A 25,340-nucleotide genomic window follows, 5' to 3' on the forward strand; every position below is an offset into this window, starting at 1 on the left:
TCGCAAATACATGTCCAGTCTGAATTATAGTTGAAGAGTAGCTACATATTTGTATTTCTTTATAACTGTAATTATATGGAATTTACATGATTAATGCGAAAAAATATTTCTTTCTTTGAATTTTTGTCTTTTTACATTTCAAAGCGAAAACAAAATTTCACTTACCCCACTGGCACACAATTTCCTTATTTTGTCTGACGTTGAAAACTAAACAATATTTTTACTTGGTCTAAGAATTTTGATATTTGGACTAGAAATAAGACAAAATAAATTAGCGGTGCTAATAACAACAGCCCAGGGTTAAGTGTAGTGTAAAAAGCAGATCAGATTTTTTGTTTTTTTATTTAACATCAGAATGGTTGAACTTTCTTTAGTCTTATTTGAGGTGCTTCATATTGCCTGAAGTTTTAAAGTGAATAAAAGCCTTTATGAAATATGTCCATTATGCAAAATGATAATTGTCTATTCAGGAGACTTAGATTAAGCTTCTGCTTTAAAGATAGGCTTATAGGCTTGGAATGACATGCGGGAGAATGACTCATTTTTAAACAAACTATCTTTTCAACATTGAGAGCAATACAGAAAGTTCATGATAATTGCAGAAGAGCGAGAGAGCAGAAGGTTAAGGAAAACTATTGTATTGTGTCCAAGATTTACATAAATGCTTCTTTATTTGGTGTGTTAAAGCCTCACTGATCCTCTTCTAGGTTGGCTCAATGCACAGTTTTAGTCATGACTTTGGAATATGGTCTCTGAGCCAGGGTTACACTCAGAACTAATACGGCCCCCAAAAACAGGCCTTTCAGTACACCAAGTACAAGAATAGCCATTGCTTTGATTACTTAGAACTTTAAAACAGTAACGGGAAAATCTGATCATATAAACAGTCTGACGCCCGTCTTTCAAGAGTAGACAGGGTTACAGGGAATGTTTTTGTCTTTTTTTTAATGCCTGAAAGGAATCTTGCTAATCTCAGGATTGATCCAGGGCTAAAACAATGCATCAGATCTGTTGATCTCACTCAATGATACAGCTCCAACATTCTTTCCTATGAGGAGTTTCTGTTATTCTCATTACCTTAGGCTGTGTGATTTGATCACTACTCGACCTGAAGTGTGCGTAAAAAGACGGCACTCTCATGGGTCCACAATTCTCAAAACACAAAAGCTTTAAAGCACCTTGATTCCAACAAAAATGACTATATACAGTGGGGGTCAAAAGTCTGGGTTGACCATTGGAATTTTAAAACTTTATTTAAATTTGGAATTAGGGGTGTTTAATATGTATTAGGGTTGGGCAATGTCGAACAATTTGGCATCGTACCATGTCTAATCTGTAACATCGCAATGGACGATGGCATCGGCATCGTAGGGGGCTGTGAATGAATTATTTACGATTAATTAATTCATGATGAATTGTTTATTTGTAGCTTGTTTCAACTACCTGACCCACATGTTTTTTGTTTTACTCATAACCAAATCATAATTTGTAATTAAAAATCGTAATTTAAACAAATTATCACCCGTCAATCACATTTTCCTCAGGACTCTGGCATAAATAGGCAGAATGTCGGTATAATGGCATCGGCAAACTTGGTTGGTAAAAAAAGGTGCACAACCAACCAACAGTATCTGAGGTTTACGATAAAATTACTAAATACAAGCATGAAAGATTGTACTGATGCTATGACACCTTACCTGATAGATTTCAAAAAAAAAAAAAAAACAGAAGAGTCATTAGATAGAGACAAGATTAATTAAATTAAGTGGGCATTTTTCATGAGTGGGTGGCGATGCCGGCTCAGCATCATTATTTCTATCAGCCAAGGACGATGACATCATCTATCAACCCAACCCTAATATGTATAATCTTTAATAAAACTGCAATTGCTCTTAACAAAATTAAATGGGATCAAGTTAACTTAAGTTATTTCAATCTGAATTTTGAAACGGCGACATGGTGGCACAGTAGGTAGTGCTGTCACCTCACAGCCAGAAGGTCGCTGGTTCGAGCCTTGGCTGGGTCAGTTTTTGTGTGGAGTTTGTATGTTCTCCCCGTGTTAGCGTGGGTTTCCTCTGGGTGCTCCGGTTTCCCCCACAGTCCAAACACATGCTGTATAGGTGAATTGGGTAGGCTATTTATGGACGTTTCCCAGAGATAAGTTGTAGCTGGAAAGGCATACACTGCGCAAAACATATGCTGGATAAATTGGCGGTTCATTCCGCTGTGGCAACCCCAGATTTAATAAAGGGACTAAGCCGGAAAGAAAATGAATGAATTTTGAAACATGGCTAACTTGAAAAAGCGAATTTAAAAATTAAACATGTTGGCATAACTTATTGATACATGCACAGAAAAAAAAAACTGTGGTATTTTGTGAAATCACTTACTTTCTTTAGAAGACAACAGCTACGTTTCCATCCACCCAATTTTTATAACCATGTGCAATTTTATGCACCAATATGTGCATAAAAGCTTGATGAAAATGGCAAGAAAAAAAAATTCATGTGATATTGTTATAAACGTTCATGTGATGATAAAAATGAGTGTGAATGGATACAGTAGCAGGCTGATTTCACACTGTAAAACAGCTGAAATGTTGTTTTGATCATTCTAAAACGCCAGTATCAGTGTTAATATATTAATAATTACCTCCAGAATTGTCAAGAGTGTCTGTGCTCTGTGTGTGATGACTTCAAACACCACCACTCGTTCATTGCGTGTCGGCATCGTCTACTGAGGCGCAAGTCATTTATTAAATAAGTTAAAGATTCACGCAGCTTCTTCTACCACAGCAAATTCCATTTTTACTTTTAATATTTGCTACCAGTTAATCAGGAAGTGACTATTTTGTTCTCTTTGACTATTTGGATGGAAACATAGCTTTATTCGCACGTCTTATATGTGATATTACTGCTTTGCCCATAAACTGAACTGCAATCTTTGGATGGAAACATAGCTAATGAAGCATGTGGAAAGCTGTTCAGGATATAAATAGCTTTTTAAATCCTTCATTTAACATTAACTAATTTATTTTAGATTTTGTTTTGTTCTAAGCTTATTAAATACATCATCTTCAGACAAGAGCTTCTGTTTAATAGAGCTCTATTATTTAGGGAGTTCTGTAATAGTTCATTTTTAGATGGTAAAAACTGTCATTATCAGTGAAATGCTAAATTTAATTAAAATATAATTGTCAATATTGCACAGCTTTACCTACAAATATGGAGATTTTGTGATTTTGAAAATTGTATTAAGAAATATTGCGATATTAAATAAACTAATTCTGCACTAGCAATCTGATAAGGTAAAAGAAAAAAAATGCAAGTTATAGTCTGTGCTACGAACAAGTTGCTTTGAAAATAGTGCTGAATTTACTCAAACTGTTCTGCTGCTAATAACTCACAGTAACTGATGACCAAAAACTCAAGCTAGAAAAGTGCAAAGCGGTCACAGTCACACTTCTGAACCCCACTGTATACAATACAATCTCAGCAGGCACTCCAAGCACACTTCACAATGTAAACATCAGATCCAGATCATGTAGGCATCTAGCCAAACAGCAGCTTAGCAATGAAAAAGCACACGTGACTTACTCTCAAGAGGCCTTATGGGGGCTTCATGCACTGATGGAGGGGTTTTGTATTCATTGAAGGTAGGAGTGATGCTGGCTGCCGAGGTGAAGCTGTTCTCTGACTCTCTTGCAGGAGACTGTGTGTCCGAGAGCTGTCTGTTAACGTGCATCTCAGCCCGTCTAGATGGAGCGGAGATGTCAAGAGGGCTGGGAGGCTCTGCTCGCCTTTGGGACAGCTCAGGGATCCGGGATGTAGATACTGGCGGGTCAGCTCTTCTGGGAGGTGCTGGGGGTTCCTGGGCTCTGCTGTGGTTACCTTCAGCCCTTCTGTGGAGAGGTGCATCTGTGGCTTTGCTTTGAAGCGAGACTTCAGGTCTTTTTAAGCCAAAACGGGCAATGCCAGGACTGGGCGAGCTGTCCACCTGCTTTGAGGAGATGTCAATGGAGATCTCTGTCCTACGTGACACAGTCTCTGGAACACGGCCTCCTGATAACTCCACACGGCGCAGGCTGGACTTTGGAGAGCGCTGGTTGGAGGAGGAATCTGAAGCGTGCCTGGACATGGGCTCAGAGTTCAGGGATCTCAGGTCATGGAAACGACTGCTTGATGAAGTGCCGGAGGAGCGCAGAGGGTTGGTTGTTCTACGGGAAAGCGGGGAAGGGTTTGTGGATGTATCCTCCTCCACTTCAAATGACCTCTTAAGTGCTGTGAACAAATATAAAAACTGAATTAAAATCCGGCAACTTTTAAAACCACTAAATATAAATGTACATTTGTACTTCAAAATATATGAAAACTGGTTTAGTAAGTCATTAGCCCCTTTCACACATACAGACCTTTCCGGAAAATTGCCGGCAATTTTCCGGAAAGGTTGTATGTGTGAACAGGTCCTTTTTGAAATTACCGGTAAATTCGTTCTGGCTATTTTCCGGAAAGAGAAGTTGTAACATTACCGGCAATTTGCCGGAAAGCTGCGCTGTGTGAACGCAGAAGGAATATTTCCGGAATAAGCGCGTGCACGTCTAGAACGTGCTGACGTAAGACTTCTGCTTTAGCCAATCACAACAGTCAGACGCATTTACGTCCGCGCGGTTTGTGAGAATAAAAGCCTTTGAATATTTTTCCAGACACATTTAGCTGCTAGAAGTTAGTCAGATCACGTTTATATGTTCTCCTTAATGCCAACTGTGCAAATAATCATCGATAAGATGCTTATGATAAGCCGTTGTTTGTTTACCTTCAAGCTTTGCGTGTGCCCATGAAACAGCCTGTAAGCGCCAGCACACGCACATATTATGAACATCTCGACATGCGAATATGATCCTGTGAAAGTTGTTTACAATATTGATCATCAAAAGAGTTTGTAATTTAGTCAAATGTTTACAAATACAAGCGCAGCCGTTTAAAGCTCATTTGTGGTGAATGATGTCAGAATTTACCGGTATTTTGGAATGGATGTGTGAATGCTCTTTTCCGGAAAAATTCCGTAACGTCCTCGCCTGTGTGAACAGCGCTTTTTTGTATATACCGGTAAAGTCGTTCCGTAAATTTTCCGGATATTTACCGGTATCACTGTGTGAAAGGGGCTAGTATCTAAGTCTAATCATTTTAATGCAGAAATAATGTTGCTGTTTTCCAAATTAAACTAAAACAAACCTAAACAGGAAGAGTTAACTTTTTATAAAATGAATGGTCTAGAACAGTGGTTCTCAAACTGTAATACATGTACCACTAGTGTACGCGGAGGAATGAAATATGTCATGTACATGCTAGACACATTTCAAAATTTATCAGAAATGATGTATATAATAAGTCATATTTGACATATAGCCTATTTTTCTGAGGCAATCTGCCACATTTTTAACTGTGCAGAGTTGTAGCTGCTTTACTAGGCCTACTACGCTACTGTATTTCAACACTGCTCATTTTGGTGGTACCTGGAGAGACTATTTTTTTCTGAGGAGGTACTTGATGAAAAAAGTTTGAGAACCACTGGTCTAAAATAATAAAAGAAGCCATCAGTGTATCGAAAGTAGCCTTCAATACTGTATAATCAGAAAGAATATAGTTTTTAGGTCCACTGGATAAGCTTGAAGCTGTTAAACCGCACTTTAAAATGCAAACAAACATCGGCACAGTCTCCATGAACGTCGTGACTATTTTAACAAAACCCTGCGTCGACGCTGTATCAGCGTCAGAGGGGAAATAAATCTAAAAGGCATTTGTTTAAATGAAATAACAGAGTTCTTGGATTTCCACATTTCGAAATACCTGATTTCACGCGCTTCAGATGTTTAAACATAGCTGCAACTTCACCGCTCCTGAATGAATAGTTACCGCCGACACCTCGCCTGGCGTGAGCCAAGCGCGAAACTTGAGCAACGTTATGAATGAATTGTTCTCTGAATCGATTCTTTCGAAAATAGACTGAACTGGTTTGAATCAATCACGGCAGAAGCGGGAAAATTGACCGAGTCATTGAACCGGAACTGACTCTTTTGAACTTTGCTCACTCGCAATGATTCAGATTTACCTAATTGAATCATTCTGCAATAGTGAACATCTATTTTTCCTTTTAATTTGGTTAATCCTTTCTGGTCTGATGTGGGCAACTGGATAAAACAATATAGTTCAATGTTTCCTTCTATTTGTTGGGACAAACCTTACAGGCTCATTTCTTTTCTCGAAAAAAGAAAAGAAATGAATGAATGAATAACCCCTTGAGTTTCTGTTTGATGTCTGCATGGTAGGTTGTTTTTTAAACTTTTTCGTTTGTTTGTTTGTTTTGTGTAATTGTATGGCTTTATATTTAATTCATTGTATAGCCTATTTGACATGTCTCAGCCAGTTTGAGAAGAATTATGTTGGAATTGAGTTTGGCCTAAATTTTTATGTTTTTGAAAGGCAAAAAAAAAAAAAAAAAAAAAAAACGATTAATTATCCTGGAAAAAAATCAAACACATACTGTAAAACTCCTGTGTACTTTGATGTCTCATTGGCATAAGAAAACGTAGCCTACTGCCTGCCTGCTTTCATTCTTAGCCTAATATGTTTCAAATGGCTTAGAACTTTTTGCAATCAACCATTTTCTTCATTGGTTGGGTAAATCGTGTTTCAGATTTTGTAGGGTTAAATTTAAAAGCGTGAACATAGCCTATTGATTTCTGCTCCTTATGGATTTACAAATTTTTCCTAAAACTATATTGTTAATCGTCATCCCTTACGGATTTACTTAAAAAACTGCGATTTTCACTGCCTGGCTGAGATACAACATAAAGTGGGTATCAGACCAAACAAGAAGCACTGCATTAAATTATATTTTTCATGCCATGTTTGTAAAATATGGAAATTAAGTTTACTCTAGTATTTTCAATGGAATTTCTGTGCCTGGGTTAAATGCTTTTTCATCTCTTTTTATGCTTTAACAACTAAATGAGTGCTTAAATCTATTTAACTGATTATATTTGAATTACATTACAACATTGATGCTTTAAAAGGAACCTTATGAAATTGAAAATAGTCACATAAAGCTTTCACCGGAAGTTCATCATTGGCTGAAAAACACTAGCTGTGCATATAGCCCATTGTCCAGAGATTTCTAAAAAGCTAAATTTATAAATTGTTACAGCAGATAACAAACAAAATAAGTAATTCAACCACATGGGACAGTACATCAAAAGCTTTTTTTTGTAACTTTTGGCATTTTAATCTTAAGCTTTGGTTTATTTCTGAGAGACATTGGATCACTGGCATTACATCAAGACAAAAAACTTTGCATCCATGTGGAAAAATTGATGAGGTTTTGAAACTGGAGATGGACAGCCTTAAGGTTAGATTTTTCAATTATATAAAATGTGGCACTTGACAGAAACAGACACACAATGGCATGTTTGGTCACTCGGCACATTTGTCTGTTCTAATCCTCCAGAAATTTCTAGACACTGGAGTCATGCACAGACACAGCAGTCGTGGTAATGGCCAACAGCAGTGCAATGCCTTCAAGTTGTGAGCAGGTGGTTACTATTCCATCCAGTTGGTCTGTGCAAACATTAGTCCACACTGCCCGCTGTCTTTTTTTGCATAATGGCATGCATGAACCCCTTGGCACTGCTGTTTGTTAACATCCCATTATTTTTTAAGATGGAGCTGGCAAAAAATTGTAAGTGTACCTTAAGTATTTTTTTCTAAATAGCTCATATCAACACATGGTTTTGGAGCTCAGCGACTATTTCATGACTGAAACAGCAGTCTGTCCTAGTGTGATTTGGCACACAGATGCCCATGATACGTCAGCCAAAATAAACAGTATAATCTACTTACTGGAACCATTTGTTGGCATCTTTCTGAAGCTATACTGAAACCATAGTTCAGCAGATTTCGCATCTCTGGAGTCACTGAATGCTGGATGGATGCAAAGAGCCTTTGTAAGTCTTGCTTTTTTCTGTCATACAAACCTCAAGTCTTCCAGTTCACAGCTGGATCTTAGTTCAGTGTGGGAGAGTATCAGTGTTTGAAGCTCCATTGGCAGCCATGTTCATGAGAAATAAACAATAGCTGTTTGTGCATAATCAGATAAAGCCAGCTGTGGGACAAAAAATCTAAAAAATAAAAGTCTGTTCCTGGGTGTCAAAGCTAAAGATGGCCATTTTTTTTTAAACCACCCTAAAGGCTTCAACGTGCATTAGCATGCAATGGGCAGTAAAAGTATCAGGCACAGGAAACTTAGAGTTCATTCATTCATTCATTCATTCATTTTCTTTTCTGCTTAGACCCTTTATTACTCTGGGGTCGCCACAGTGGAATGAACCGCCCATTTATCCAGCTAATGTTGGATAAGATGCCCTTCCAGCTGCAACCCATCACTGGGAAATATTCATACACACCCATTTACACATACATTACAGACAATTTAGCTTAATCAATTCACCTATACCACATCTTTGGACTGGAGCACCCAGAGGAAACTGAGAAAAGACAACTGACGCAGCCGAGGTTTGAACCAGTGACCTTCTTGCTGTGAGGCAATCGTGCAACCCACTGCATCACCGTGACACCAGTGATAGTTCACTAAAGCTGAAATATATTTGTCAACAGTGCGACCTATAGTGTGACACACAAAAACAGCACAGTAGTCTTGTTGATGTGATTCCAATACTGACACTGATGAGAAGAAACAGTTGAAGTCATATTATAACATTATGAAATTATGATCATATTCATAATGTGTTAACTGACCCATATGCTATGTTTTGAGAATAATTTTTGGTATTTTCGGGACTGAACATGCCCGGACCATTTGTGTATATGTGTATATGTGTTTGTTCTCAGATGTAATCTAAAATATCTTCATTTGTGTTCTGATGATGAACGAGGGTCTCAGGGGTTTCGGATACACACGATGGTTAGTAATAAATAACATAATATTTTGGGCAAACATACCCTATAATTAGCCCTATAATACCCTACATCAGTTTTGTTGTTAACAAAACCTTTTAAAAAATGTTAAATGAAATAAAACTGTAATAAAATAAAATTAAAAAGTTCAAATGCAAAAACCTCTGAGTGCCGTCTGAAATTTTCCTCTAAAATATGCGTTTTTCTCAGCCTTCTTTGTTTATGTTCAATTATTCACTTTCAGAGCAATGAAAATAACCTATTCTTTGCACTGAGGGTTAAATTACTAAAACTACACAACAGCCTGAGAAAAATGCTAATTTTAGATGAAAATTTCAGACTGCACTTAGGTTTTTGCATCCGAACTTTTCAAATATGAATAATACATAAATTATTTAAACCAAAATAATATTTAAAATAAAATTATAAATATATTAAAACTATTAAATATTTAAAATAAATTGATCCTAAATAAAACAACCAAAAGCACAAAAACTATTGAAGCTATAAGGTTTAAAATAATGTATAAATAAAGCTACTGTTAATAAATTTTTTCCACTTTGATGTTAAACCCAAAATTGTAGTTTTATTTTCTATTATTGTTTTTTTTTCAACTATTGTTTTAAGTAGTGATTGTTGCTTGTTTTGCCTTTCTTATGCATATGTTGTCATGACTAACTGATCATATATATATATTTTACAGTGCAGAAACAGTGCTTCAAAATACCTGTTGATAGGTGAACTGTCTCTTTAGAAACAGACAGGAATTCAGATCTTTGCGTAAGACCAGTCTAATGTTTCTCAGGACATTCCCCGTCTAGTAAAGGTGTCGATTATGAAGCTCAGCATTTTACGTCATGCTGGTCATTGGCATGCTTATCAAAACACAGCAGGACTTGTCGACTCCAAAGCACATGGATCCAGTTTCTTCCAACACACAGGAAAACTGACCTCCGGTTATCAGGAAAGGATGGAAGCCGATGGTCCTGTTTTACAGTACCTCCCTTTCATTTGGATAAGGAAATGAGGCTTGCTTGTGCTTTGATTCATTTTTGAGTAGTTGAGTGATGTTTTTTTATTTCCTGACACCGCTGGTGTTATGATTGGAAATGTGATACACTGAATTAAGGCTTATGACATGTGGTTGTTTTGCTTTTTCTCATGATCCAGAGGAGTGAATGACCATTTTTCTCATGACTCATCTTTTTTTTGAGGGGGGGGGGGGGGGGGGGGGGGGCTTTTTTTTAAGCTGCGCCCTGATCGTGTCATTTCCTGCCATTTCAAAATGTGCCTGAATTTAAACAGAATCTGCATTACTGCTTTGTTACAAAAATATGTGCAATCTATGAAACATGTAAATAAAATCTGTAAATATCTGAAATCTGAAAATAAAAGCTTTAGTAGTAGTCCGCATACACAAGTCCCTAGGGCAGGATTATCGTTCTGTGGAAAATGATTGTAAATGTGTGTTATGCAGGAAGACACATTGTCAAACCTGTTCCTTTAGTCCAAGCTGTAATACACTGGGAACAGCATACTATATCGTGGCACACACATACTGCATGAATCATAACAGTTTGATTAATCTCTCTCAGGTTCTGTCCTCAAACAACCTTTTTGTTCACAGACAGGATGCATATGATAATAGAGACAGATTTTATTGTGTAGTGTATCAATTGCTCTGTGCTTTCACACTGCATAGTGCAGAACAAAAACCATACTGTGTCCACTACAGCCAAAACAAGCACATGATCCCTTACATAAGAATCTCTATATGGTGAGAGTGTATTTTTGATAGGGTGAGCCAGCTAGACACGTCTGACTTTGAAAAACAAACCTCAGTCTATTTGAACAATAGGTATTTTAGAGCATCCAAAAGATCAAGATCAGAAAATGCACTGATATGTCTGTAAAAATAAATAATAATAATTTCAATAATAATAATAATAATAACTAAACATAATTAATGTTAAGGTAAACCAGAACATTTTTCAAATTTTCAGGAGATTTATTTGTATATTTTCTGCGCTTGTCTGTGTTAAACTTTGAAAAATTGCCAGGAATGCAGAGCATATTCACCATTGCTAAGATTGTCATAAAGTGATTTTGCTTAGAAAAATGCAAAAACTCTAGTCTTGTTTTTTAAAAGAGGCAAAGTTAAAAGATAAGAGCAGCAGTTAAACACATGCAAACTGTCTTTAAGACAAAAATCTCGCTGCCTTAATTTTTTTTGTTGAATCAGTTTAACTTTTCTAGTTACCTCAACTTACATCAGTCTAACACACAATAATATTAAGGTAACTGATGTATAACTTAAATAAAACTATTAAAACCTGATTAGGGGTGACACAGTGACTCAGTGGTTAGCACTGAGACCTCACTGGAAAAAGATAGCTGATTCGAGTCCCGGCTGGCTCAGTTGGCATTTCTGTGTGGAGTTTGCATGTTCTCCACGTGTTTGTGTGGGTTTCCTCCGGGTGCTCCGGTTTTCCCCACAGTCCAAAGACAAGCACTACAGGTAAATTGAATAAGCTAAATTGGCCGTAGAGTATGTGTGTGAATGAGTGTGTATGGATGTTTCCCAATACTGGGTTTCAACTGGAAGGGTCTCCACTGTGTAAAACATGCTGGATAAGTTGGTGATGACTGATGAAAAGACACTATGACTTACTAAAATTACTCTTTTTTTATGTTATGTTATGTTTTGTTCTGTCTTTTGGTGTTATTATTATGTGATTGTGATTAATTGTGGGACTCCCTTGCAAATGAGATGGTACATCTCAAGGGGTTTATCCCAATGAATAAATATCAAATATTTTAATTCAATGTTTTCGTAAAATTAGAACAGTGGACAATCTATAAGCAGTATTTACTAGAAGGTGTTTTAATTAGTATTAAGTGTGCATCAATTAATGCGCAGTGGGTAGCACTGTCACCTCACAGCAAGAATGTTGCTGGTTTGAGCCCCTGCTGGGTCAGTTGGCATTTCTGTTGAGTTTGCATGTACTCCCCATGTTCGCGTGGGTTTCCTCCGGGTGCTCCGGTTTCTTTCAAAGTCCAAACACATGCACTATAGGTGAACTGAACAAGCTAAATTAGCCGTAGTGTATGTGTGTATGTCCTGGTCCTCTAGGTTGGGGGTTGAGTGTTGGGCTAAAGACCTACCTCATAAAAATGAGATAAAAATGAGTTACAAAACACCAACATGGTATGGCTGAATTTCAACTTCGATATGAAATGGCCCTGGGAGTAAGTATGCATTAATTTTTCACACATTTTGAATTATATGAGCAATGTGTAATCAATAAAAAGGGGTACTGCACTTCAAATCTCAAATTACACACTTCATTAACCCAACAAACTTTACCAGCTTTCTTTGTGGATAAAGGGTGGGCCATTTCTTAACCCTGCTGACAAAATAAAACTACAGTTCTTGCATTGTGTACAGTACACTACCTCATTTAGGACACAACATTTATTAAGGATTGGAGCATTGCAATAGTCACTACAAGATACAAGAATGCTGGATGTTGTTTACTGTCTAAGTCTAATTATTTATTATTTTGGTAAGCGTAATGTTCTTTCACATTAGTTCTATGGCATAGTCTCCCCTGGCATCATTGGATCGTATTTACACAGTGGTTTATGTTCTGAAAAATGGTACGTTTGGACCATTAAAATGCCACCTCTGTTTAGCCATTTGCTAGCTAACAACATTGCAGGAGAAGGCGCAGCAATGTAAAATAGCATCACTTGCTGTACTTATTTAAGTACTTCAGATTTTGAAAAATTTGCAACACTACAAGAGCACACACATCTAACACAGAAAACATTGTAGTATGTTTCTACTTCATATTACCTGAAACGAGAAACAAATTATCCCTGTCTGCAACATGTCAGTAAAACTTGTCAGAAAAATTCAGTTCACGTCATGATTAACACTTGTAACGAAAAATTATAAACTAACTGCACTGAAGATCTTATAAACCGTACCTCAGATCACTCTTTTTAGGGGGACTCTTCTGTGGTTTGTGGCTCCATCAACTAAAATAAAGCTAGCTGATATGACTGTAACAGTTCACCTATAATCACAGGCAAGAGCAATCTGTCGTAATTATCACAATCACATCTACCCAGCCAGAAAAAGACATCCGTAGCAACTCAACCCCAAACCGCCAGAGAAACAGAGGTGTTTGAGGTATGTGCCGGCAAAAACAACAGGATACAAACAGATAGTATGATTCTGCTGTAATGATATGTTTGGCCTTGCTGATCTGTGAGAGTTGGGAGTTGTGTGACGCAGCCTCAGGCTGTGGTGGGAAATGGCCCGCACAAAAACACATAAGAGCCCTCGCTGTCTCTCTCCCACAGTACACACAGCTGCAGCTTTGAGTAAACACATACATACAAACTCATCCTCTCACACAACCCTGCTCATGAACACACAAACACATGCACATCTATGGAAGCAAGATTTTGCGAATGCTTTTTCTGCATGCATAAATACTTGTCAAGCTTCACCTTACGTAACTTGTGACTCACAAAGCGCACTGGAGGTTCGGCAGTCCTCACACTTCACATTTAGTGTGGTTTTAAAAGAGACAATGCAGGTTAAGAGACAAATGTGTGCATTTCTCTAGATTCATCTTGGTGCAAAAAAACCCATGTCTCACTTGCTTACAGTTTCTGTCAGCCTTAAGGCAAGAGTTGATTAGTTTCAGAGTGGTTTGCAAGAACTTTGGCTTATATGTTAACCATCAAAATGAACTCCATCTCAGATGTCTACAGCACCAGGGGTGGCTTGCTTATAACATAATTCTCTGGGTTCAATTTATTTTTGCTATTGTGCAATTCTAGGTTGTAGGTAACCATACATGTGTATAAGGGACACAGCTACAGTAGGCTATACACTGTAGCAGCTGGTGGAAACATGTACAGTAGAACCAGTTCAACTGAAGTCATGTGATACACAACAAGCTAAGTATGGGGTTACGGTTCATTTGAGCTAGTTGGCAGTTGGATTACGGATATTAGCTGATCAGTATTAGCAAAAGTCAACTACCATTTGAATATACCATAATGTAGAGATTTTCCCCAACACATGATATTTTTTGTGTACTTTATTAGTATAATTTAGTCACCCTCGTGCTGCATCAAATTAAGCTATCTTGACAGATTATTTTAATTATTTTTCTGTTATTTTGTAATATTTTTATTTTTTTTGCCATAGAATGAAAGCCTATTGCCCTCAAAATGTTTTAATTACCAACATTTATCAAATCATATTCCACAGATTAAACAGTGTTAAAGGCTTTTGTAAGAGTAAATTACATAACTTTCATTCTAAATAGTGTCACTTTATTAAACACTTTGTTAGGTACACCTGTCCAACTGCTTGTTAACGTAAATTTCTAATCAAACAATCACATGGCTGCAATTCAATGCAATTAGACATGTAGGCATGGCCAAGAAAATGTGATGCAGTTTAAACTGAGCATCAGAATGGGGGAGAAAGTTGATTGAAGTGACTTTGAATGTGGCATGGTTGCTGGTGCGAGATGGGCTGGTCTGAGTATTTTATTAACTGCTGATCTATTGGGATTTATACGCACAACCATTTCTAGGGTTTACAGAGAATGGTCTGAAAAAGAGAAAATTTCCAGTGAGTGGCAGTTCTGTTGGCACAAATGCCTTGTTGATGCCAGACTGGATCGAGCTGATAGAAAGGCAACAGTAACTCAAATACCAACTCATTACAACCGTATGCAGAAGAGCATCTCTGAATGCACAATACATCTAACCTTAAGGTAGATGGGCTACAGCAAGACCACACCAGGTGTCATTCCTGTCAGCTAAGAACTGGAAACTGAGGCTACAATTCACACAGGCTTACCAAAGTTGGACAATTGAAGATTGGAGAAACGTTGCCTGGTCTGATGAGTCTTGATTTCTGCTGCAATATTTGGATGGTAGGGTCAGAATTTGGCATCAAAACATGAACGCATGGATCCATCCTGCCATGTATCAACAGTTTAGGCCGCTGGTGTAGGGGATATTTTCATGGCACACTTTGGGCCCATTAGTACCATTTGAGCAATGTGTCAATACCACAGCCTATCTGAGTATTGTTGCTGACCATGCCCATCCCTAAATCTCCAAAGTGTACCCATCTTCTGATGGCTACTTCCAGCAGGATAATGCACCATGTCATACAGCGTAAATCATCTTAGACTGGTTTCTTGAACATGACAATGATTACTCATGACACTGTTCTCAAATGGCCTCCACAGTCACCAGATCTCAATCCAATAAAGCACTTTTGGGATGTGGATTTGGAACAAATCTGTGTGATGCTATTATTTCAGTATAGACTAAAATTACTGAGGAATATTTCCAGTACCTTGTTGAATCTATGCCTTGAAGGATTAAGGCAGTTCTGAAGGCAAAATGGGGTCCAACACGGTACTAGTAAGGTGTACCCAATAAAGTAGCCAGTGAGTGAATGTAATATAACATTTTAATCATGTACTGTGTGAAAATAAGCATTTTAGTTATAAATGGGAAATATCAGTAGCAACTGGTAGATGACTATCATAGGTTTACAATTGCCATGAAACTGACAACACTATGCAGAGAACAAAAGCTTTGTGAAAATATTTACTCTGTTTTCTGGCCCATCTTTCTAGCTTTAGAACATGGTGGCTTGCTAACCAGCTAATAACTTGTTCAGCTACCAGCTTAAACTAGATTTTCAATTGAACAAGTGTGTTTGTGTAAATGGTGCTTATGTAAAAATACCATCTCTTAGGGCCATTTCTTTGAAAGGCACAAACGATCACAAGACAGGAAAGAAATATGAAAAACAGGCTGATACGACACAACTGTTATCGTTACACTCTCTTTCTCATGCACCTCTCTTTTCTAACTATTTTTATCAACTTTTCCTGTTTCTATTATTATTCTCCCTCTAGACCGTTGACCACACACCCTCATCTACTCAAAATGATCAAGCTATGTTTTTGAGAGCATCATAAGCAGTCATGTGTAACATCAGCTCTGCACAAACACTTCTGGCATTAAACCAGATTAAATCAATGCTCATAACAATCAGCCTTTCAATAGTACCACAGCACAACAAGGGTTAACTGGTCAGGCATGTTATGATATTATGATAAGCTTAAGGACACTCATAAAGGGTCACAAATCAGAACTTTTAATATCCTTTCAGTTACACATAGCAATAAACTCCAGAGTCATGTGACTGCTCACCATAACATTTGCGCTGTTTCCAGGGAGTATTTCAATATGTTCGCACTTCAAAAGTGTGGCTATGAATTTTAGAAGTTATGAGCTTCATATATTAAGCCCATTTCCTTGTACGGAGGCCAGGACTGAATAAAAGGAAGTCATTTATTGCACCGTTCCCAACCTCAATCCTTCTCTGAATGTGTGAAAACAGCCTAAGGCTGTGTGCAAGTGATGTCATTGGCAAGAGTCAGCGCTAGCAGCTAGCTTTTCGCTATTAGTCGCTAACCTACTAGCATTGTTGTGTGCACTAGGTTGGCACTAGGATTCTTAACTAGCAAGACAATATATTCAGCTAGCTTTATTTAAAATAACACACAGTATACTGACTGATCACCAGCTTTTAAAAGCTAGCTGGATTAACAGGCCAACCACCCTACTGAAAAAAACTGCTTAAACCAGCCTAGGCTGGTTGGCTGGTTTTAGCTGGCTGACCAGGCTGGTTTTAGAGGGGTTTTGGCCATTTCCAGGCTGGTTTCCAGCCATTTCCAGCCTGGTATTAGCTGATCAGGCTGGGAGATGACCAGCTAAAACCAGCTTAACTAGCCTAGCCAGGCTGGGAGCCCAGCCAAAACCAGCTATGTCCAGCTTAAACCAGGCTGGTCAATCTGGTTTTAGCTGGTCATTTTCCAGTCTGACCAGCTAAGACCAGGCTGGAAATGGCTGGAAACCAGCCTGGAAATGGCCAAAACCCCTCTAAAACCAGCCTGGTCGACCAGCTAAAACCAGCCAACCAGCCTAGGCTGGTTTAAGCTGGATTTTTCAGCAGGGCAGTATCTTCATAACTGTCTAATTTTTAGAAATTATTACCTCATCGTAATCATGCAAATGTGACACCAGCATTGATAAGCATTCACTTGTTTATTTACTAATTATTAACTGAAAGTAATGGGCTTTGTGAACATACAGCAGTGAGACTATTTTCCAACCCTGAGGTAGCATAGCACAGAACCGCACTTTAAAGTGCATACTTCTCTTTATGGTGTGGTCAGTGCTGCCCTAAAGCTCTGCAAATAGCAGCGCTTGATGATGAATTTAGAGACAACATTTAGCTTTACATGCAACATGAAAGTGATTTGGTCACAGTATAATGAGTGTGCTTTTCCTGTGCTGATGTCTGATTTGTTAGAAATGTAATGAGTCCCGGTCTGAAATGGTTGTCATGTGTTCCTAAAATGGGCAAAAACTGCCAATTTAGGTTGTCCACTTTGGTCATTCACTCTGCAATCCAGCAAAGACCAAAAGACGAATAAACATTTGGTCATTGTCGTAGTCTGAAAACAAACATGTAAATACGTTGCTGTCTATCTCAATCATTCAAGCGCCCTGACTTGAGTGTTTACTTATCAACGGCACTGAATATGTCTGTATTGGTTTAGTCTCAGGCTGTGAGCGCCCACCGTCTGTCCGCTGACAGTCTGTTGCATACCATACACACAGCTGAAAAATACTTTCTAGATCAAGCAAGAAGCAGCACTGGAAGTTTAGTGATCTTTTTTACTATTTGTTATGACAGCTGATTCCAAACCTTTATTTAAATGACTTCTAGAAATGATTTATGTCATGCCAAAATATTTATTTCAGAGAACCCTGCCCCTTAAATGATACATGAAAACATACATTTATAGTGGTTTGCACTTAATATTTTATCAGAGACTCATAATATATTGGTACCATATCATTATGCAATTTTCTTTTTTTAATTGACTATACCTTTGAAATTTGTGTATTTCTCTTTTCATCCTCGTTATTTTTACATTTAGACAATGTTTTAAGGCAATACATATAAATATTAGGATATATATGCAGGATTATTTTAGTATAGAGTAACTACTTTACATTTTATTCATGTAAAGTAGTTACTCAGTAGTTCTCAGGCATCTCAGGAGGTTTGGAATGAGCTCCCACATCCTCCACTCGTTCTACACCTGCACTGTGGAGAGCATCCTGTCTGGCTGTATCACCACCTGGTATGGAAAAAGCACCTGCAGCTATCGCAAAGGCCTACATGGGATTGTGCAAACTGCTGGACGCATCACAGGAGGTGAGCTTTCCACCCTCAAGGACATCTACATTAGACGGTGCATGAGAAAAGCCAAGAGAATCAGCAGCGACTCTAGCCACCGCAGCATTCGGTCACACACCAGCCGACTGAAGGAAAGCTTCTTCCCTCAGACTATTAGGCTGATGAACACTTAACACACCTCACACAGACTTTTCCATACCCCTCACTGTAAACCATCAATATGTAGCATGCACTGTACTTTAACCAATCCATACTTAAAACAATACTTCCTACAGCCATGGGTACACCTATTCATTGTACATATCGCTGTCAACAATGACAGTTTTACATTGTCCTGTTTTTTAGGAGTATGCTGTTGTTGTTGTATTCTGCACTGTCTGTATTTTGCACTGTCTTTGTATTTGCACTGTCTGTATTTTGCACTGTCTGGAGCCAGCACCTAAGCTTTTCACTCATCACAGCACACGTGCTTCTGATGATGTGACAATAAAAGTGATTTGATTTGATTTGATTACTAGTTATCAGGCCAATATTCTGTTTTTAAATGCATTTAATTAATCATGGCTTAGCAATTTGGTTGTTTTTGCCATTCTGTATTTTGCATTTTATACTTAATTTGATTTATTTATTAAATTTATTTTCATTTTAATTAGATGTTTTTTTATTATGTAACATATATATCAGTTTTAAGCAAGTAAGCATGGGACGATAACCAAATTCAAGGTATACCGCGGTTTGGAAAAGTCAAGGTTTTAAATTTCTGTATTTTCTGAAGTTCCTAAGATATAGGTAAGATTTTTTATTTACTTATTTATTTATTAATGAATTTCTTTATTGATTTTTAGTCAACAGTGCCTCCAGTAGAAAAAATATCAAAAGATGCCATTTTAAATTGTAAAGAAATCAGTTTTTTTTAACTAATGAAGACAGCAGAAGTCAATGATTCAATTGAAGTTTTTAGCCTGACATGTTTACTGCTCCAAAATATTTTAAATCTTTCAAAAGATGAAATATATTGTGTTTAAAAGGGAAAAAAGTTTTTGTTTTTTACCTAGACATTTAAATAGAATATATTTTAGAGCAGAAATCACAATACCGGGGTACCAGGATATTTTTATCCAAGGTTATCATACCGTCAGAATCTTATACCGGCCCATGCCTAATCAGTGTCAGCCAGAGTTTTTACCCAGCTGGAGCAGGACGTCAACATGACGTTAGATTCACATTGGCGTTGCAGTTTGTTTGAATGTGAGGCCGAAGTCAATGTCCAGCGTCAAACAGACATTGCATTCACTTGCCAACACAACTTTAAAACAACTTTAAAACTTTACCATAGATACATACACTAGTTATTGCATACAGACCCTGAGCATGCATCAACAGCGCTGCCACATTTGTACAGTGCTCCCAGACCAAATGTCATTCAATTTGTCATATGTCAAAGCCAATTTGAAGATACTGGAATTTAAGTGCTGTGTACGGGTGTAGTAATGAGCAAACAGAGAAAACAAAGCACAAAGGCATTCACCTATTTCATAGGTAAGATTTTGTTTTTTAAGTTTTTGTATGTTACAAACTTTTGTGCTAAACAAGTATTGACAATAATATAGTCACTTGCTGCACTGATCATAAGGTAAAATAGCACCAAACTCACACTAAAGACTAGTTTTGTTGAAAAAAATAAGCAAACAATGTAAATGAAATATGACGACAAGATGCTGCGGTGCTAGAAACTTGTATTACAGTCGGCTAAGTGAACGAGACGTTCATAATGGGGATTCATTCAATTACGAATCACTCCCTCAAGAGAGGGATGCAGGTCATAGATATATGCATAAATGTGTATTTATCTCTGGCTCTGGATGGTCAGTCCTACACTGCACCTTGGTGTTACAGTCATTTCAAAGGAGCGCTACCCTGTACTAAAATGGCTGCTTTATTGACGCATTCCTTCCAATAGACAACAACAGCGTAGGCGACATTTAATGTAAATATATATGTGATGTCACAGCTTGGCCCTATGTGAATGTTACCAATATAACATCTATCAGACGTTGGATTTTGGTTGCCATACCTATTAATTGCCAGTATTTTACGTCAGTATGACGTTGGTTTAAGATGTTGGTTCGACGTTGGATTTTGATCACTTTTGAACATAACCTAAAATCAACAAAATATCAACGTCATTTCATATCATTATTGGACATCAAAATAACATTGTACTTAGATGCTGGCAACCTAAATCAAATCTAATATTAACGTCTTATTATGTTGTGTGTCTGCTGGGTAGTGTCTAAGTACAGTAGACTTTTCTTGGCCACATTATGCTCCAATGCTAACCAGACCTCTTAGTCAAACATCTGGTTTTGTCAAAAACACACAAGTCAATTGAAGTCCACCAAGACACATCTAAATTAAGAGAAAACTCCATGTCTGGCAAACCAGCCACTTTCAGTACCCACAGACTTTAGCGTTTTCTGTGGAATTTCCTTCTTTGTCCGTCTGTAAGTTTTAGCTCAAAGCCAGAGCACACTGTCAGTCTGTCGTGCATTCACTCCTCCTGACCAAAGTATCTCTTTCTGTCAGACACAAAGTGAATGTCCACCAAAAAACGCAGCCAGGTGCACAACTAAAGCCTCTTGTCCGGGTGACCCAGGTCATCTGGCTTACTCATGAAGACCACCCTGCCCTGACCCGCATGCCGTTCCTCATCCTCAAACCTCCCGATATTTGGCACCAAACGCATTCCTAAACTTAATAAGTGATGACACTGAAGAAGCCAGACAAGTGGGAATGCGTCTTTTGCGTATGAGAGGCGTGTGTTTGTCAGGCTCTCTGGCAGCTGGATGAGAGGTGTTGAGAGAGGAGAAGAGAGAGGAAAGGGGGAAGGGAGGGATGACAGAGCAAATCAATGCCAGGAGCAGCCCACGAAAAACAAATGAAAGGCAGAAACAGAGACGTGCAGCTCGAGGAGGTGGGCAGGTGTGACGGTCAGTGATGGTTAAAGTTGCTGTCGTGTTAGCGCAGTGAGGACGTTTCCTGTCATGCATGAGGATACAGCTCAACCAAAAGGGTGAGTAACACACACACACACACACACATAGATATCTCTAGACAGCCACATGACCTGCATGACACAACCACAACATACTCAGCTACAGAAACAAAAGGCACTAGAGAAGAGACACACACTCACTATGAGACATATACTGACAATGATGACCATTTAAACATTTTAAAGGTTATTCAGACTGTTTCTGGCAATAAATGACTTTACATTGACTGTTTACATGAAGTAATGATTGAAGTATTAATTTAATTTGAAACAACATACAATAAGTTAAATTTTAAACAAAATACATTTAATAAATGTGACCCTGATGAAGAATAATTAATTGTCTTGGAAAAAAAAAACATGGAAAAAAAGTGTGCAGACCGGTAGTGTACAGAACATCTACAGTATATGAATGTTTTGGGCTGTGAAGTTCAACATTTTTTTTTTGTTGTTGTTGTTGTTAATGTCAATATCTGTCTTCACAACTTTATTAAATATTACAGAAGTGCTAAGTTACTAAGAGAGTTACTGACACAAAAATACTTTACAATTGACTATTCACACATTTTAAAAAGTAAAAGGGAGCTTCTGACAAAAATAATTGACTGTTCAGACTGTCTGACAATACATGTGGAGTCACATTTTTAAAAAGTTGTAAAGAGAGATATTGACAGTTACTAACGTTGCACTGTTAGTTCGCTGTCATATGGTGATATAGACCAGTGTTTCTCAACTGGTGGGTCGTGACCCAAAAGTGGGTCGCGGGAACATTTTCAGTGGGTCGCAGAGTGTGTGGTCAAAAAAAACAACAACCAAAGTTTAATTTTTTTCATTTTTATTTTTTTTTGCTTATACCGGACTTTTATTTTGAAATGCATGTGCGACAACCCTACCATTTGACATGTGAAATTTAATTTAATCATTGCAACAAATATGTCGAAGTGCAAGTACGACCCCGAATATGTAAAGAATGGATGTGTATATATATATATATATATATATATATATATATATATATATATATATATATATATATATATATATATATATATATATATATATATATATAAATAATATATATATATATATATATATATATATATATATATATATATATATATATATATATATATATATATATATATATATATATTGATGACAAAAAAGATTTAAAGCCGAAGTGTGTCATGAGAGCTTTTAAATTAAAACATTTAGAAACCAGAAAACATGTTTCATTAACAGTTTATTATTAACAGTATTTGTCGTTTTTACTTTGTAATATTTCTATAATTTGATCTATTTTGTTAAATGACAGCAATAAAATATTGTTTATTTACAAGTCTTTGTGAATTTCTTATGATGTTTCTGTCACTACTTGTTTTTGTTAATAAATAAATACAAATTAAGTATATTTCCTAAAACTGTATTGTAGTTCCTAAAAATTTGGGTCGCGGTTTGATGACTATGTAAAAATGTGGGTCACATGGCCAAACCAGTTGAGAACCCCTGGTATAGACCATTATAGTGGGGTAATTTCATTGGCACATTACCATTTTCTTTTATCAAGGTATTTAATAACAAAAGGCAATTCAATCATAACTTAATGTTAAAACAGCCATCATTATTTATCAATATGTAGCTCTTTTTTGGATTCTCAGAAGCTATAAAAATTAAAAATGTAAAAGAGGAAATACCTTGGGACCATTGTTTTTGTTTACATCCCTTAAAATGGTCTATAAGGTGCAGAAACAAATACTGACAATAACTGACTTTACACTGACTATTTGCATACAGTACTTTTATAGAACTATAACAAACAATGAATGTTTAGTGCTGTAAAGTTCATCAATTGTTTTTATTGTTAATATCTGTCTCCATAACCTTTAAAATGTGCAAATGATACATTTGTAAAAGTCAGAGAGATGTTAACAAAAACTGAAAGTTATAAAGACAGATATTGACAGTTACTTTGCACTGACACCGTCATATGTTTCGTTTATAAGGTGCATAAACAAATACTGACGATAACTGACTTTGACTAAAATGTGTAAATGATACATTTGTAAATGTTAGTGAGATATTGCCAAAAACTCAGGTCACACTTTATTTTGATGGTCCGTTTGTTGAATCTAAGTTACATTGCATCTACTTTCCAACTAATTCTCATTAGATTATAAGTAGATCATTAGGGTTGGGGTTAGTGTAAGTTGACATGTACTTGCAAAGTTTCTTATAGTCAGATAAATGTCAGTTGAAGGAGCAGTATCAACAGATATTAAGCAGACAGTCTACACTCAAAACAAAGTACTACCAAAACTCACTTCATATTGAGTGTTTACACTGAAAATAAATATGCAAAGTTCTAAAAAAAATATTGACAGTAACTAACTTTATGCTGACTATTGACACAAGTTACAGAACTATATCAAATGAATCTGATTAAAGTTTTGTGATTTAAAGTTTGCCTTATTATCAATATCTGTCTAATAATAAGTGGGCATATAGCACATTTTTTTAAAGTTATAAAAACAAGTATGGAATAAAATGACTTTTTAAATTTTAAAACTTAAAGAGACAGATATTGTGAAAAATAAAAAGGTACCTCACATTGACTATTCACAATTTTGACAACAATGGATTGTTGCATTTTAGCTTAGAGACAGACACTAATAAAACTGACTTCCCAGTGACTAGTGACACAAGCAACAGAACTAATCCAAATTAGTCTGATTAATATATTGTGCTTTAAAATTCAACATTTGTTTAACTGTCAATGTCTTTCTGACAATAAGTTAGCAAATGTCACATTTAAAAAAAATTATAAAGTCAAAAATTAACCATAACATCTTCACATTGACCAGATACAAAACAATATCAAACAAATCCAATGAATATTTTGTACTTTAAAATCCAACATTTGTTTTATCGACAATATCTGTTTTACAATAAATGTGAATTAATGTGCAAAAGTTCAAAAAATACAGATTGTTGACAATAACAAACTCCATTTTGACATTTCACACATTTTATAAAAAGTACTGAGCAACATCAAATGATCACTCAGAAGTTACTTATTAAAATGACCTAATAAAAGAAAAACCACAAACCTTCAAAATCTGAGATAATTCCCTCCAAATGCGCATTGACAGTGGAATCAGACATTTTGAAGCTGAATCTGCAGGATCAAAGCAACCTTTCCCAGCAAGGGCGAAACTCTCACAGACTTTGCTCTCCAGCTCCCAAACAAATCCCAAATTAGGAGGTAACGGGTGGGGGGAGAGGACATAAAAAAAGAGAAAGCGATCGGAGCGGCTCCCCAGATCCAAGCCCAGCACTTTCTTAAAGGACCAACTGAGGTTTTCCCACTTCCTCCAGCTCTCCGACTATAGCAGAGCTCAGAATGAGAAACCGATGACAAACCCCCACCCCCATTCACTCTCTTTCACTCCTTCTCTCTCTCTCTCTCTCTCTCTCTCTCTTTCTCCTCCCTCTCTCTCTGATAGAGTCTCACATGAGTTATTTGAGTCTGAACTTTTACTTTCCAACACACTATGGTATGCACAGAAACGGGCTCTTTTGCAATTGTAGTAGAGATAACATGAGAGAGCCCTTTCAGATTAAACCTATTCAGATTGTAGGGGAAGAGTCTGATTCTTTTTTTGTGTGTGTGTGATGGCAGCGGTATATATTTCATCACAGTCCCTGAGGAGAGCACGTCTGCGCTTGCGGCTTCCCCAGTAGTTTCCTGAATTTGAGCACACATCTATCGCTTCAGGTCACAAACCCTGCTTGTCGATATATGAAGGGAGGATGGGTTGAGGGTATCTTAAATCTGTGACCTCATCTCTGATTGTGACTGCATTTAATGCCCACATCTTCTAGTAAACCACCAGCACATGTTTTTATTTGATCTAAATATTAACAGCTCTGGTTATCGTTTAGGGATCTGCTCTGCTAACCGCTGTTGTGATGCTGCATGACTGGT

General features: G+C 37.1%; 1 protein-coding gene across 4 annotated transcripts in view; it reads right to left on the minus strand.

The window, feature by feature from the left end:
* septin9a (septin 9a) overlaps window positions 1-25,340 on the minus strand; it is a 132,765-nt gene that overhangs the window by 68,217 nt on the left and 39,208 nt on the right. For 2 of the 4 annotated variants that reach the window (NM_001423665.1, NM_198911.2), the window contains one exon: window positions 3,597-4,280. In NM_001423665.1, the coding sequence (NP_001410594.1) occupies window positions 3,597-4,280 (684 nt within the window). Of the gene's footprint in view, window positions 1-3,596; window positions 4,281-5,846; window positions 5,968-24,462; window positions 24,758-25,340 lie in introns of those variants that run through there. The other 2 variants (XM_068216034.1, XM_068216038.1) reach the window with 2 other exon arrangements.

This window comes from Danio rerio, chromosome 3 (genome assembly GCF_049306965.1).
Source record: "Danio rerio strain Tuebingen ecotype United States chromosome 3, GRCz12tu, whole genome shotgun sequence".
NCBI lineage: Eukaryota > Metazoa > Chordata > Actinopteri > Cypriniformes > Danionidae > Danio > Danio rerio.